Below are 16,173 nucleotides of genomic sequence, written 5' to 3'. Positions count from 1 at the left end.
CATACTGGAGGTTTACATACGTACACTAAAGCGTGTGCTCTGCTTGGGGATCAAGGCACTGTGCAATGAAGTAAACAAAATACTTCTATTTTGGGATATTGCAAGCGTGTAAGGGCGGAAATGAGTTGCTGGCTTGGCGGAGGTCTGTGTTCTCAAAGTGCTTTTCTAGTTATGTCATCAACTTTCAGCTGTGAGGCGCCTTGCCCTAACCCTAGCAGAAACTAGAGCACGCACTTCAGTGCACACATGCAAACCTCAAATACACGCTGCTTGAACTCCCGAGTTCATTGACCCTGCCTGCCAAAATATTGAAAATCCTTCATAAAATCCATAAAAATTCTTGGATCACTACCAAAATTTAATCATCTTTTACTTGTGTCATTCTGAATCTTTCTTGTAAGTTTAATCCAAATCCATTCAAAACTTTGTGAGTTATTTTGCACATGGACAAACAAACAAACAAACAAACAAACTAACTAACTAACTAACTAACTAACTAACTAACTAACTAACAAACAAACAAACAAACAAACCAACGCCCATGAAAACATAACCTCCTCCCTTGGCGGAGGTAATAATGTTAGCATCTGAAAATTCAAGCATTACAAATTACATGGCAAAAGCCATTTTGAGCATTTCTGAGACCTTGAATGACTAGGATTTTAATTAACATGTAACTTTTAGTTTACACATTTAGTCATTTTTATTGCATTTTAATACTGAATACTTGTAAATGTATGTTATTTTCACTTAAATAAATTGCCATGCCACTGCTAACTTTGGCAACAAGCAAATTCATGTTCAGCACCTTAAAACAGAGGGAATAGCACTTAAAATCAGATTCTACAAAATGTTTTTAGTATTCTGGCAACTTGCCAAATGCTACAATCTGTTTGATATTTTTGTATCTTTTCTCTGAATTTGAATAATGCTATCCCACCTTGCAAATGATACGTGAGTTTCTATTGCTACTCAATCAACTAAAAGAACAGTGTGGGTGGAGGACTTTTTCCTTTTATGTACTAAGACCAAAAAAGAAAAAAAAAGTATAAATACCAATGTAAGAAGCAGCACTTATTAAGTATATCTATTATAAATGAAACCTTGACTGACTGACTGTCTGTCTGTCTGTCTGTCTGTCTGTCTGTCTGTCTGTTTGTCTGCTTTTGTTCCAGGAGTAATGTGGACAGAATTTCATTTCATAGATTGCTCATCCCAAAATAATCCTGTGCAAATGTCCTGCCTAACGGCACAAGCACAGCTACTCGGACTGATGAAGACTCCATTCAATAGATTGATCATTCCAAAATAATCCTGCGCAAATGTTATGCCTCATGGCACGAATGCAGCTTCTCAGAGAGATGAATATCACCACAAAGACGTCGAGGTACAGACTCTCACGGGGAAGACTGTAGCAAATATCCATCTCAAAGTTGAAGGAAACTTGTTATCATGTGCAATGGGTAAAGCAAAGTTTGACGTGTTTCGAAAAATGTGCAAGGATACACCCCAGTGGGCTTTAGAAAGTGTTTGAGTTTAATACAGCAAGCATTCTTCAGCCTCAGAAGCATGGAAAGTAAATATGGCATATTAAAGACAATATCTTTGATAAGAGAACTGGAAAAAAAAAGTGATATGTGAACAAGAATATATGGGAATCAAATCATAAAACAAGTACTCATACATCTTTTCTATGCAGCATGAATGTATGTAACGATAAATTGTTTGACTTCACAGTCCATGTACTAGTGGGGTACATCTTTTTTATCTTTTTTTTAATTTTTTTTCTTTAAAGACTGCTATTACCCCGTTGAGGACGAGTCCCGAGTAGCTGTCTATGGGAAATGCGTGTCTTAGCAAAATCAGTCCGTCCCAAATGGGTTAAGGCACTTGCACTGAAAACCAACACACAAGTATTGTAGCCCCAACATTGATGATTGGCAAGAAAATAATCATTTTGATATTAGGGCAAAATAGCCACATGCACTTTTTTTTTAGCAAGTTTAAGATGCTACTGCTTTTTCTTATCATGCATGCAAATCTAGCAACTTTGACATACATTCATATAGTCATGGTAGTAATATCATTAAACATATATGAGCAATGACAGATGTATAAATACAAATCCCTGAAAATGAAAAAATAAGACTTGTCAATGGTCACACATCTTGAAAGGGAAAAAAATAAAACTCAATGTTAATAATGGAAAATGCATCTCACTAATAGATGAGATGAATGAACTGAAAATCAAATCAAAACAAACGGAAAAGAAAAAACAGGGATCTGTAACGAGAAGATGAATGAGATGAGAGATGGGCATGCATACGTGCATATTCGTATGGGTTCTCCGTGCCATGCACGTCATCGTATTCATTCAGCACTTCATTCAGCACTTCGACGTCAACATCGTCGTAGGCGAGATCACCACCTTTGTGCAGCACCACCGACTTGCTCTGCTTGAAGCTGTTGAGCATGCGCAGGTTGTCGTAGCCCGACTCCACCAGCTTCTGCCACTCGCGGCTGGAGACGAGGTTCTGGTACTGGGCGAGCTCGGCCGCGGTGAGCTTCCGCGACAGATCCACCTCCTCCTTGGACGGCGGGTTGTCGTAGAGCGAGGGCGTTCTGCGCTTCTCCTTGACGGACGACTTCTTGACGGGGACATTGTTGTTGAGGGGACTGTGCGTGGGGCTTAGCTGGGGTGAAGGACTATCGTGTCTTGCTAATGATGGAAGGAAGGTAGGATGAGCGGACAGGAAGAGGGAAGGACAGGTTAGACAGCAGATGGACAGAAGGAACAGCACAATAAACCGAGCTTTACAAGTCTACAGACTAACCAAATTTTTTCAACATCACATAAAATCACAAAACAAGCACAAGTACATGTATACGACAGAAACATGTAATCAAAAGGTTACAAAAAGCCGCAGCATAAAGAAGAAAAATTTCTACATGAAGAGTTGGAAAATTCTTTGGAAGAAGAATAAATGTTAAGAACAATGAAAGAGTAAATATTATGAGATTGGTGGCATAATATGATGATATGGCCTTTACAGCATATGTATAGGGAGACTGACTGCAAGTACGAACTGACCATCCCATGATTAATATTTCAGAGGGAGGGAGTGTTGGAAAGAAAGGAGAAAAGAGAGTCACGAGGAGAAAGAAAAGGAGCTAGAGAAAGAATGAAGCTCTGCATTGCCTTTCAATCTACATCCCAGATATGCAGCTTTGTCTCTGTCACCTTGCATGACTCTACAAGCCAACTATTTGGTCTCTGCCACTAGATGGCGCTGTTTACATTATAGATGACTGTAATGTAGGATTTGGCTTGGGAATTTTGTCCCCTCTCTTTCCATTCTGATAGATAAAGCTTTCTCACTTAAAAAACAAAAATGTGAAATGGTATCTCCCTGGAAAAACTATAATCTTGATCATTACCTGACAGCAATTTTTTATAAACCCAAATATTCTGCATTATGGCAATGAACATTCGGTCCATTAAATCATTTGTTTCACAATTTTAAACCAAAGGGAAGAACACAAGAGAAATTGCCAGTATAAAGTTGCCTGACTCAGCTCAAACATTATGTCCCCTTAGAGCATTCCCTCTACATACACGTTGTAATCTACAGTGCTTCATCTTTAAGAAATATGCAAATCTTCAAAAAGGGTTGCCTTTATAGACACCTCCGGGTCTATGTCAAAACAATATTTTTTACATTTTTTGGAAATTCTGTGGCTTTTTATATTTTTCTTCTTCTTTCTGTGCATCAGTGCTGCAAGCTATACAATTTTGATAATTTTAAACGACCAAAGGTAGTGGACACTTTGTCCCTTTTATCACTTCTCATACAAATCTTTGGGCAGTGATCTGGAGATATCACTAGAGAACCACTACCTGCAATTTATAAAATTACATTATACATCACAGCAAATGCTACATCTTATGTCAGAATGATATGAACAAGGCATTCATGCCACTGTAAACATCTTTATTCTTGTTCTTTTTTTTTTGTGGGGGGGGGGATGAGTTTATTTGTGGACATGAAGGTTCAGAGAGTGCATTGCCATATCTTCAGCCTGCCATATTGTAAATGAAGGCATAATGAATTCTGTACTTGAGGTTGTGGGAAAAGAGGATATGATAGGTATAATAAATGCTGGTTTTGCAAGAAAGACACACATGTGACTGAGCATGCTACTCTAATGTGCACACAAAAGCAGGAGTCAATGGGATAGTTTTTGAAAAAGTACTTGCTACAGTAGGCACTTTAACTTCACACCATGCGAGAAAATATTACATAGAACCACATGAACCTCTATTGGTGATACTCCTTTAAGGATACAAACACACTAAGGTGCGCTCAAACAGTGACTTTGAATAGACATTGTAAGTACTACAAGCATGGACACGACACACGCAAACGAATTATGCCACTATATAAATTTACATTCTAACACACTAAAATCTACGCACAATACAATAGGGGTTGCTTAAGAAAGGATGATATCACATTGAGGAATATAGTTCTGAGGAGTATATTGATGTACTGATTGGTGAGACAAGGCAGAGATATTTGTAGGATCTTTGCTTACATGATTTCTGCAAAGGGTTGTCCAGACCAGAAGGAATGTTGGTCCTGGACGGACTGGGACTGCCAGCTGTCGCTCCGTAGACGGCGGGCTCACTGTCGATGTCTATCAACCGCCCTGTGACGGGCTGCGGTACTAGCCCCTGCTGCCCCATCCTCGCATTGTTGGGCGGCTGCGTGAAGGGTGTGATGTTATTGTCGTAGTACGGTGGGGGGTTGGGGGTGTACCCGGGCGGCGGCCCCATGGGGGTACCGGCGGGAGACGCGGAGGCCCCCGACAATTGCTGCGCCAAGAGTTCTGTGTAAGGTTGCTGGGGTTGCTGCATAAAGAGGGACAGACAAAGCAAAGATACATAAGAAGGAGGGAAAATGGTTGAGAATAAGTGTAAACTGGATATATCGCTTCCTCTGGTGGGAATAGTTTTTGTTCAGCTGCTGAATGACTCTGGGTAGCGTTGCCAGGGTGACATCTTGGCAGGGAAGCCAGGAGAGGGGCCCTATAAAAGAACACGCCAACAGCAGTAAGAATAAAGAAAGAGCACAGAATGATGAAATGCTGTGAGCGTTTTGAACTATGCATAGGAAATGGACACAACATATCAACGACACATTTCACAAAATACACACAGTACATAGATTTTAGTTAGTTGTATGTTTGATGTACAGACTGTCATTTACGACGTCATTCTTTTTCTTAGCAAGCTGGTTCTCCACGTTTAAATTCAATGGTCTTGAAAGTTCTACTAAAACCTATCTATCTAAGAGACATTGACATAATACACACATCTGGCTATGACATTTCTGAATCTAAAAGAAGTCTGTATTCAGACTGTTTTGTTTTAAGACACCCAGACTTTTTGTCGGGGCCCCATCATAAGGATAGGCTTACCATTTAAGAAAGTGAACTACAACTCAAGCAAGCCCTCCAGTTACAAGACAGATAATTCATGCCAATTTATCTATATAAATTCTTTGAAATCCGTGAAACAATAAACATTTGACTATTTTCACTAAAATGCACCCATGGGATTGATATTGCTTATATTTTCAGATCCAAAAAGGATGACACTTGGATCATCTACAGATAGCATTCTCACACAACAATACCTCTGAACTACTTCACATCCATTCTCCAACTGTTATTAAAGTCATTCAATTCGGGACCAAGAAAAAGTTAGAAACAAAGCAAAACAAAACAAAAACCAAACCACATTTTGTTGATATTTTTCTTAAGTTTTTAGACATAACAAGTGGCATCTCTGTTCGACATACCATGGGAAACTGTAATTCTTAGCCTCCATCCAATAATGTAATGAGAAACTGCAAACGCTTGCTACCATTTCGAATTTCGTTCTTGTCGGTCAATGAACTACATATTTTGGAGTGGGGTCTTCAGCCCTGAACCTTTGAGTGATACAACGTAATCTAAAATTGGACCTCTTTTTGCCTTTATTTATACAATTCATCATCATTTGTCCTTTTGATGGTCAACATACTGGTCCCCTTTCCTTGATGATAAGACGATTTGAAGATTTTGATTGCAAAATGGGATAAGCACCATTTTAAAACAATTTAAATTGGGTCCATTGTCAGGAGCAAAATAACATCTTTTCCAGTCATGCCTCACTTGTTACGTAACACGGAATATTCTTGGAGGTATGATAAAAAATATCTCATATTTTCTTATCATTTTCTTTGTCTTTAAGCAGCTTTAATCACAAATATCTCATTTTATCAAGAATACAAAACTGTAGAGTAGACTCATTTTGCAATCAAACTCTTCATCTGTTCCTTTCAAATTTGGTAAACATCTAGTACATCCTTTGTTGCAATGTTTTCAGGGAAAGGAATATGGAAAAAGGAGTAGCAGGAGGGGAGGGTGAAGAAGCAGGGGAGACCCTCACATCACGAGTCCCGTCATCAAGATATAGAGAGAAAGAAAAGAAGTACTGTGGGATAGTGACCATGGGTTCAGCTGGTATGTACTGTTCTGATGGAGGTGAGTGTGGTAGAAGAGAAGGGGACCAGAGGGAGGTATCATATAATATTATATACCTCATTTCTAGAATCCTCTCATCTGATTGGTTAAAAGGGAAGTCATGAAAATAACTGTGCCCTATTATTGAGTTACTGTGACCGGGGCCCGGGCACAGTTAGTAAATAGGTTTCGAGACAGTCGCAACCCCATACACATAGATCGCTCATAATGTACGCACCAATGATACGACCGCCGCGCATTCAATCAGTGTGCTGTAAAAGAGACTAGCGGACTGGTTTGGAGACAATCGCAACCCCGTAGTACACGTAACGTACACTGTACACATAGATGATCACTGTACGCACCAATGATACGACCGCCGCGCTGTCGATCAGCATTGATTACGAGTGCTGTAAAAGAAACTAGGATCTATATTTTCGGTATCTATATTTCGGAATCTATATTTTCGGTATATAAAACAAATAATGACTACTTGATATTCGGGGTACAGTTAAAATTATGTAGGCCCTCGGTGATGTGAAAACCATATCTATGCCCTCAGCTTCGCTTCGGGCATAGTTACAGTTTTCACATCACCTCAGGCACATAATTTTAACTGTGCCCCTCATAGCAGTCATTATTTGTATACTAACCATTTGTCCAGCTGTAATATACTAACGAGTCCAGTTGTTATTTACTGTTCTGAGGGAGGACATTGAGATTGAAAAAAAAGGAAGGGTTTAAAATAAGATGCAATTTACTAATCATGGGTCTATCTAGTATGTCCTGAGAGAGTGGGTTTGGGTAGAAGAGAAAGGGAAGGAGGTACTGTAAGATACAAACTATGGTTCCAGATGGAATGTACTACAGTTGGGAGGGAGGAGGATGGGATAGAAGAGACAAGGGGAGGAGGCACTGTGGGATAGTAACCGTGGGTCCAGCAGTGTATAGCTGTCCCGAGGGAAGGGAGCAGGGTATAAGAGAAGGGGAAGGAGGTATATCATAGAATACTAACCATGGGTCCAGGTGGTATGTACTGTCCTGAGTGAGGGGGTTGGAACAGAAGAGACAGGGAATGAGGTACAGTAATGTATTTATGAGTCCAGCTGGTGTGGATGTTCTGTCCAGAAGGAGGGGGTTAAGGTAAAAGAAAAAGGCAAGGAGATACTGTAAGATACTTACCATGGGTCCAGTTAGTATTGACTGTAATAAGGGAGGGTATCAAAGTAGAAGAAAAAGGAAAGGTGGTACTACAAGATAATAATCATGCATCCAGCTGGTATATGAAATCAGAAGACAGTGGGTTTGGGTAGAAGAGAAAGGCAATGAGGAACAGTCAGGATACTAACCATTGGCCCTGCTGGCATGTACTGTCCTGATGATGGGGGCGGGGGCACTCCTCTGCTGCTCTGGAGGTCAACTGTCAGCTTGCTGATATCGTTGTAGTAGTCAGGATCATCTCCCCATGCTGACTCTGCAGTCTGGAAAATGGGGTTCTCCATTCTGGGAGAGGGTGGAGCAATACAAGGGAAGAGAGAAAACACAGGGTTATTATTGAGCTGGTAATGAAGCTCTTTAGCTACAACTTTGAAACATACATTGTATATTTGTTCATGCATTGGTATAATGCAACTGCACAATCATACACACACATATTCCAAACTGTGATTTCAGACCAGGCTGCAGCAATGTAGAAGTGGTCTTTACAGTGAGGCAAGTCCAACAGAAGTGCTTAGAGCAGAACCTGTTATGTGTATGTTGCACCTCTTCCAGAGGTCCTCTGGGCAATTCTTGTGAAGTTTGGCTGCCCAAGAAAGTTTGTGAAGCCCATCCTTCTTTTCAACAATGGAATGAAAGGTCTCATCCTCTCCAATGGTGGAGCTTCAAAGCCCTTCTAAGCCTCCAACAGCTTGAAACAGGGCTGTGTACTGGCACCTGTCCTCTTCGACCTCTTCTTCACTTGTGTGCACAACCACGCTGAACAGGACCTTAAACACGGGGTGTACCGGTACCTGACATACAGACTGGATGGCTCCATCTTTGACCTGCTGAAGCTGAGTGCGAGGACAATGACTGTTGAGCGATTCCTGCTAGGAGCACTTTGTGCTGATGACCATGTCTTCATGACGCATTCGGAGTCTGACCTCCAAGCCATCGTTAACCCATTGAGGACGGGCTGACTTTGCTACAACATGCATTTCCCATAGACCCCTGCCCGAGTATACTTGCGACTCGTCCTCAATGGGTTAACAGATTTGCTGAAGTGGGTGGATTCTTTGGTCTCCAGACCAGCCTTGGTAAGACAGGAGTTCTCTAGTTTCTACCAGGAACCACACCAACCCCTCCAACCATCTCCCTCCAATGAAGGCACTCACTTCAAGGCCATTGACCAGTTCAAATACACTTGGGTGCATCATATCTTCTGATGGTCCGGAGGACAAAGAGACATCTGTGCAAGTCAGCAAAACAAGTCAGTTGCTGGTTCATCTTCGCTCACGTGTGATGAACTGCAACAAACATCTACGCTGGAAACAAAGATCAAGGTGTACAGAGCAGCAGTCCTCACAAGCGTGTTTCATGGCTGTGAAACTTCTAACCCTCTATAAAAAACACATGTACATGTAGCAGCTTGAGCATTTCCACACTAGAGCACTAGAGCAATCCTGGGGGAAAAAATGGCAGGACCGAATAACAAACTCGGAAGTCCTGGATGGAGCAGGTCTCGAAGAACTGCATGAGGAGCGGGTTAATAAGCCAGTATCATATACATACATCCCTACAATGTAAATATTCTCTCGAAGACACTGCAACAGAAACTTCAAGCAAGGGGGCTTAATGGGTTGCAACTGCCTCATCAAATTCTCTTTATCACTATATAAACGTAAAGATTTCTTTGCCAGTGGTCGGGTCCATATGATGGCCGTACGCTGCATGCAAATGAATGACGTGATCTCATGCACCCACATATAGCACATGGAGGTCAAGCTGATGCGCAATGTCAGCATTCACTTGTGCATTTCTAGTAATGCAGAGTTACTGTGCAGCAGGCAAAGACAGAGTGTATAGTGTAAAGCAAGAAATTTTCGCGGCATGAAATTTTCGCAAATTGGAGCTGATGGCCCTGTTTTGTGGCATGAAATTTTCCCAAATTGTCATCGGCATTTAAATGCACACAGTGTAGACAAGAGCTTTCAGGTGAATTTTAATTTCACAAATCTTGGCTCTCGCGAAATTCACAAAATTAAAATGCACGCCAAACAAACCTTCCTTGTTTTACAGTAAGCGGCGATGGCATCTAATTTCCCTTTTTATAATGACTGAAACATCTTGAGCATTCGACTTCATATTTCTTTGCCCAACATGTGGCAATTGCTGAGAAAATCTACAAAACTATGAAAGTTTAAACATAGTGATAGTGCTCTATCCCTTTTGATTCAAATAGAGCTTGCACTTTGCACCAGCAAAGTGTTGTCAACACATTGTTACAGAAATTAAATAGTGCCACTACTGTTTCAGCTTTTACAATTACATGCAACAGGGAGAATTGTCAAGGCAGTACTCTTGCATAATCAGATGAGGGGGCACTTTCAGATGAGGGGGGCACTCATCTTCCCCTTCAGACAATCTTGTCAACCTCCAGGCCCAGGAAAAATGTGTGATGATGCACCCCTTCTGACATTTGTACTTCCTCTATCAGCAAAAGAATTACGACTAGGTGGATGACAGTAAATCATTAACATGCAAGTTTATGGTAAACTGGAAATACATGTTTTGATAATCTTGGTCTGTATTCTGAGGCCTTAATTAGCATTTAATCAGCACTTTAATTTGCGAATGGGTATTCTGAGAGCTTATTTAAGTAGAGGATTTATTAACTACCATGACAACAAGCATTTTGGCGGGAAAGTCTTATGCCCTTGTGCGTATCAATGGGCATACACCTCCAAAAGGACTTAATTGCAGAGTTCATGACAAATCAATGTTCTGAGCGTGTAATAAGCAGTAAAAATTGATCAAAAACTTGATGAAAACAAAGAGTATCACTAGGTACCCTTGGTATCAAGCACTTTGTTTTATTTTTTTCTTGCCCATAACGATGCTAACCCTCTTCAGTTATTAATTAACGATTAAATCTCGTCAAAAGGTCTGTAGAATTTAGACAAAGATAAATAGGCAAACTTCCAGGAATTTTGTCATTTTTAAAATATAATCCAAGTCCGCAGAATACCAATTTTGGCCATGACTTAGGGGTGATTAACTTTCTGATTCAATTATGAAGTTAATCACACACTTGCAATGTAATTAAGACCTGAGAATACCACTCCTGGCCATTTAAAAGAAAAAAAAAAATCACTCTTTCCCTACAGTAAAGGAATGACAACACACACACATACAAGGAAAATAGTTGGGAATTTTTTCAGCATAAAGTTTTTTGTAAGGCGTCTGAGAACACACCACATTATATGTTTCTCGAAGAAAATCATTTCTTGAGACATTGCAAAATGAATGAATTTAACAATCTACATGTACAGCATGAACTTCACTTTCTCTTCATCTTTTGTCCTTTATTCCATTTAAGATTACTCTGTCTCCTACCCTTCAAAGAATTTTTTTTTTTTTTTTTTTTTGGGGGGGGGGAGGGGGACTATTACAATCTACTTAGTACACCAACTTCTCCATTACGTTACAGCTGTGAGGTGTACCTGTCTTCTGATACGAAGACTGGAGGTGGATTCCGCAGATAGTCCTTGAATCTGATTTCGAAGGCCTGCCCCACGGTGGTGATGACATCTTGTGCCAGGCCAGCCAGACACTCCAACACATGGCACGCTGCAGAGTTCATGGAGAACAAAGAGAAAGGCAAAAGAAATGTTCATTAATTCACTCCAATAAAAACAGACATATGATGCATCACGCGTTACCCCGGGGTACCGTAGTAACCCGGGTTACCACGTTGTGTAGCGCCATCTCACATCCACACGAGGACAGGCGCTGAGAAATGCATGCACTGTGTGTGCGTGTACATAGATGTAGTCATTCCCATGCCACTGCATGTTATAGTATGCATGCATGGTACCCTGTGCTAGCAATAGCATGTGCTTCAGTGCAGTGCAGTGCAGTGCAGTGGCTAACGCGCGCTAGCCCCAGCTAGCTATCGCGTGTGGCTCACCAAAATAATTTCCCACTTTTTGGCAACCCAGGGTACAACCTTGAAAAAAATGATAATAATTCAACAAAATGGCTGATTTTTTATTTGGTACCTCAGGGTACCATTAATGTCATCATATGCACATCTACAGCTGTACATGGTAGAAAAGTTCCTCAATATACATAGGCAGAGAAATGGGGTGTGGACTGTGTGATGAGAAATTGTAATCCTAAATTGTCCATCATTCTAATGATGGAGCGGTCTCTTACATGTAACTCCACCTATCAAGAAATTACAGTGTACATCCACATCTCGGTAGACGGTGATAATGTATCCTTCAGGTTTATGTCAGGTGTACCTACATTGTAATTAAGCTTCTGACCATACAAGCATTGAGAAAATAAAGGGCTTCTGGGACTAACACCGCACTACAGCCTTCCAAAGCTCAGTGGGCACTGCATTGGTCTAGCAATCTGGAGGTTTCAGGTTTGAATCGCCCTTTTTGTTTCCTCTCTCAATTTTCATCTACATTTCATGCCTGCTATAGGGCAACACATTGCATCCTAAAGTTACTTTGCCCTTGGTACAATCATTAAAGGAAGTTGTATTCCCTGTTTATCACTATTAACTACTTCCTATTACATCCAAGAAGATGGGACAAGTTTTGTTCCTATTTTTCTTTCCAGGTTATACACAAAGAAGAAGTCAATTCCTGACATACCAAGCCTATTCTGGGTCTCATGATCCAGCAATTAAAAGGAATGATAAAGGTCTTCTTCAAGGCAAGCTCTGCATACCTCGTTCATGGGAAAAAAACTCCAGTCAAAACAAAAACAAAAACAAGAGAGTGTCCAACATTTGTCATAATTAGAAGCGGGCTTCAAAGAAGTCTCCGATGCCCTGTGCCTACCATCTATTCTATGCCCACTGTGTCATGCGACCTTCATTCGTCTAAACCACAATCACAGATGTTGGGGAGCTCTAATGGTACCATGTAAAAGATTTTGCCGCATCGATCATCTCAGTATCAAGTTGTCTGTTCAGAAGATGTCGCATGATTTAATTCAAGTTTGGAGGAACAGGCTGCAACACAATTGAACAGCAAAACTGAAACCCTGTACCCCTAAAATTCCAGTGATGACTAGCAAAGTCATTGGGGCAAAATGACGCCATAAAAAGAACCAGGCAAAATCTAACTCATAACAACTTGAAAATTGAAAGAAAAAAAAATAAGGAGGGAATATGTTATAGAATAGGAGACTACTTGGTCAGAGGCAAAAGAAGAGAAGATCTATAGATTCCAATCCTTTTGTCTACCAACTAAGAGTAAAAATTGTCTTTTGACGATGTACTGCATTCACAAAATCTTTGCAATGGAATCTACTATCACAAAATTACTTTCAACTAACTCATGAAGCCGACTCTACATAAACATTACATCCAGCATTTGATTCCTATTTGGCTGAGAAAAAAAAAGAGTCCCTGGAAGAGGTATTTTACATACAATGTTCCTCCTGATATTGATGTGCCCGCTCATCCCCCCCCCCCCCAAAAAAAAAAGAGGTGCATGGAATCACTGGGATAATAACAATGCCAGCATCATGTAGAAAGATCAGCACTATAAAACTAGGCCATCAGTGTCGTTCAAAACGTTAAACGAGGCTGCTTTGTGGTGAAACAGACCATATCAGTTTCATTACCGAAAATGAATTATCGCTCTCCCCCAAGGATCTCCAAGCACCTGGTGTGTTACACGATACACCGTAATGGCTCTTCCTTTATTACAGAAAAATTTACTTCCTTGATAATCTCTTGTCAAGTCCCAGGCCAGACTCGCATCAAACTTGTTTCGTGCCTGTCTGCTCATAATCACCCTCCATGCATTCTGCCCATGTCTGACATTACCGTTCCGGTGTCAGATGCATCCTACACTTCTCTGATTGCAGACTATCATGGTCGATCCGGGATCTGAACGCCCAATTAATGTCAGCTTGGGATTTGTCATGGCAGTCTACCCTCTGACATTGATGCCATTTAATGATGCGTCTGTCCGCTGCTGCTGTGGTATCTAATACCTCTCTCTCTCTCTCTATCTGTTTCTATGGGATGGGGACCCCAATATAGGAAACAGATGTAGCCATTTCCTCATACTTCTTATATCTCCTCATCTGATGTTGTGGACATTCTACGGATTACAAATGCCTACAGTGCCACAGACCAGTTGATGGACTATGACAACATGCAACATAATTAACTTCTAAACATGCTGTGTATGTGTACCTACATTCCTACTGTAATACATTAGGTACTTTTTGCTTTATGATATAACATACAGCCTTGGCTACAGACACAGGTGAACCCTTTTCTAATGGGGTGACAGTGCTCCTATCAAGTAATGACTTGCTAGCTTGAAATCTCACTGTTTCCAAATGTATACCATCTGAGAAACAAATTTGTTGCCACAACAGAAAATCCATGCTTTGGCATTTCATGAGAAAATCAGTTGTCGTAGCACAGCCTGCTGTATGACCAGGGACAGTCTATGCTATTGGGGTCAAACACCATTGACTGCACCAACAATTGAGAGTAAATTCATATTTGGCACACGCCACCAATCATCACACATTCGAAACTTATCAAACAGCACATCATCATGTCATTCATATTGCACAATGTTGCCATATCAAAAACAATGTCCCTGCCTGCCCGGCAAGTCTGACTTGCAGCTTTTTTCCTTTCGAGGTCAAAGGTCGGCACATTAGTTCCAATTACTATTGACAGAATGAATCCTCTTCAGCCTTAGATAAAGGGGGCTTTTACTACAGGGCACTCTGCAACTGCAATTTTATGTGTCCATGTTACTATTCTGAATGCTGTATAATATTATTTACATAAAAGAGGCAAGGGTTGTACATTGTATGTGCATGGTATCATGTGCTTCACATCCCTGGGCAAACTTCTATCTTATCCATTGGCATTCTGTCTAAGCACCGCGACACGGTTTGTTGACTCCGTGTGACCCGTCCCATCCCCTCCGCATTCTGGATGCCACAGTCGGCATCCCAGTCTCGTTGCGCTTATCAATATCCATCACGCAAGGTATCATTTCATATCGGCAATGAAGAGGGAGATAAGAGGTGAGTGCCCCAATGTCATGCCTGGATGCACCCCTCTTCCTTATCTCTCCATGGCAAAGCCCCATTCACATCCAAATATTTAGACTCCATTCCACCCCCCCCCCCACCCTTGGCTGCAACCTATACAGCAATGATATGTATAAATCCAGCCATTTAGAACCATATCACAATTATACAGTACATGTATAGAAATGACCGTTCGACACAGGAAACTTGGTGCTGTCCCTAAACTTAAAAAAAAAAAGAGTAAAACTGGCACGACCTACTGTGACCTGGGGATCAGGGGGCAATTCCGATTAACATTTCTTCTCCTGAACAGGGTGCACTTGTAGCATATGGGCATTTCACACTCCATCAGTGGTGACTTACTGTAAAAGTCACTATCATAATATTCAGAAACAGGTCAGTCCAACCATGCATAACAATGTCAAATTTCCCACCCCCTTGCATGACCTGAATATTTCCAAATCACTGCAGAGCTAAAAATATATCCTCACGCCACTAGCATGCAGGTTTGCGACATGACCAGAGTTCACATTTGTCATTTCCATCCCACACCATGTTAATGGGCGTAAGACTAAAATTTCCCCTCACATAAATGTAAACATAGTTTTACTTTGAGGGTAAAGTTAGCAAACCTGGGAAGTACCATGCAGGGATCATACTAAAAAACCACAAGAATGAGCTTTGATAGAGCCTGAACACATTGCTTGAAGAAATGTACATAACTCTGAAGGAATAATGCAATTCTTTCCAAATAAATGCTCGCTGTGTTTGTTAGTAAAACTGCAGCAGCAGTTCGACAAGAAGATCTGTGCCAGTAAAAGTATTCAGAGCACATGACTTCTGTCAATGTCAATATGCTCGTTGGTGGGCTGAATACATTGAAGTTATCATATCATTCATTTCTACCCACCAGCTATATTAAAAAGAGATTTGCATACAATATCAAGCATATGGATCATGGACCAAAACTTTACTCATGTCAAAATCATATGAAGCAGTTTTTCTTAGTGATGAATGCAGACATAAGGAATTTGGAATACCAGACAAATTTTCAGCTGGGTATGATTGTCTTATCATGACCTCTTTGTCCTGTATACAGTCTTCATAGCAACAGATATCAGTACCTTACCCTCAGTATATAAAGCAGTGTATCAGTAGAGGCACAATCATCATATTCCACTGTCCTCAAATGGGAAACAGGTGTAGACAGAGTCCTACCTCTCATTAGTTTCTCACTTGCAGGACTGAATGGTTTATCAGCTACAAGTGTATACACTGTACAGGGTTTTTTTATAGTTAAAGGCTAAATTA

The 16,173-nt window shown here is 40.8% G+C and overlaps 1 protein-coding gene across 1 annotated transcript in view; it reads right to left on the bottom strand.

Moving 5' to 3' along the window:
- LOC139744880 (SHC-transforming protein 1-like) overlaps positions 1-16,173 on the bottom strand; it is a 128,385-nt gene that overhangs the window by 30,595 nt on the left and 81,617 nt on the right. Inside the window, exons 8-11 of the mRNA XM_071655290.1 lie at positions 11,274-11,400; positions 7,920-8,073; positions 4,597-4,912; positions 2,255-2,719 (exon numbers count right to left, since the gene is read on the bottom strand). Coding sequence (XP_071511391.1) covers positions 2,255-2,719; positions 4,597-4,912; positions 7,920-8,073; positions 11,274-11,400 — 1,062 coding nt within the window. The remainder of the gene's footprint in view (positions 1-2,254; positions 2,720-4,596; positions 4,913-7,919; positions 8,074-11,273; positions 11,401-16,173) is intronic.

Source organism: Diadema antillarum, unplaced genomic scaffold (genome assembly GCF_040938485.1).
Source record: "Diadema antillarum isolate AM-2024a unplaced genomic scaffold, OU_Dant_1.0 seq00001216_RagTag, whole genome shotgun sequence".
In the NCBI taxonomy this organism is placed as follows: domain Eukaryota; kingdom Metazoa; phylum Echinodermata; class Echinoidea; order Diadematoida; family Diadematidae; genus Diadema; species Diadema antillarum.
Note: the sequence above shows the minus strand (reverse complement) of the source record. Positions and strands in the feature narration are given on the sequence as shown.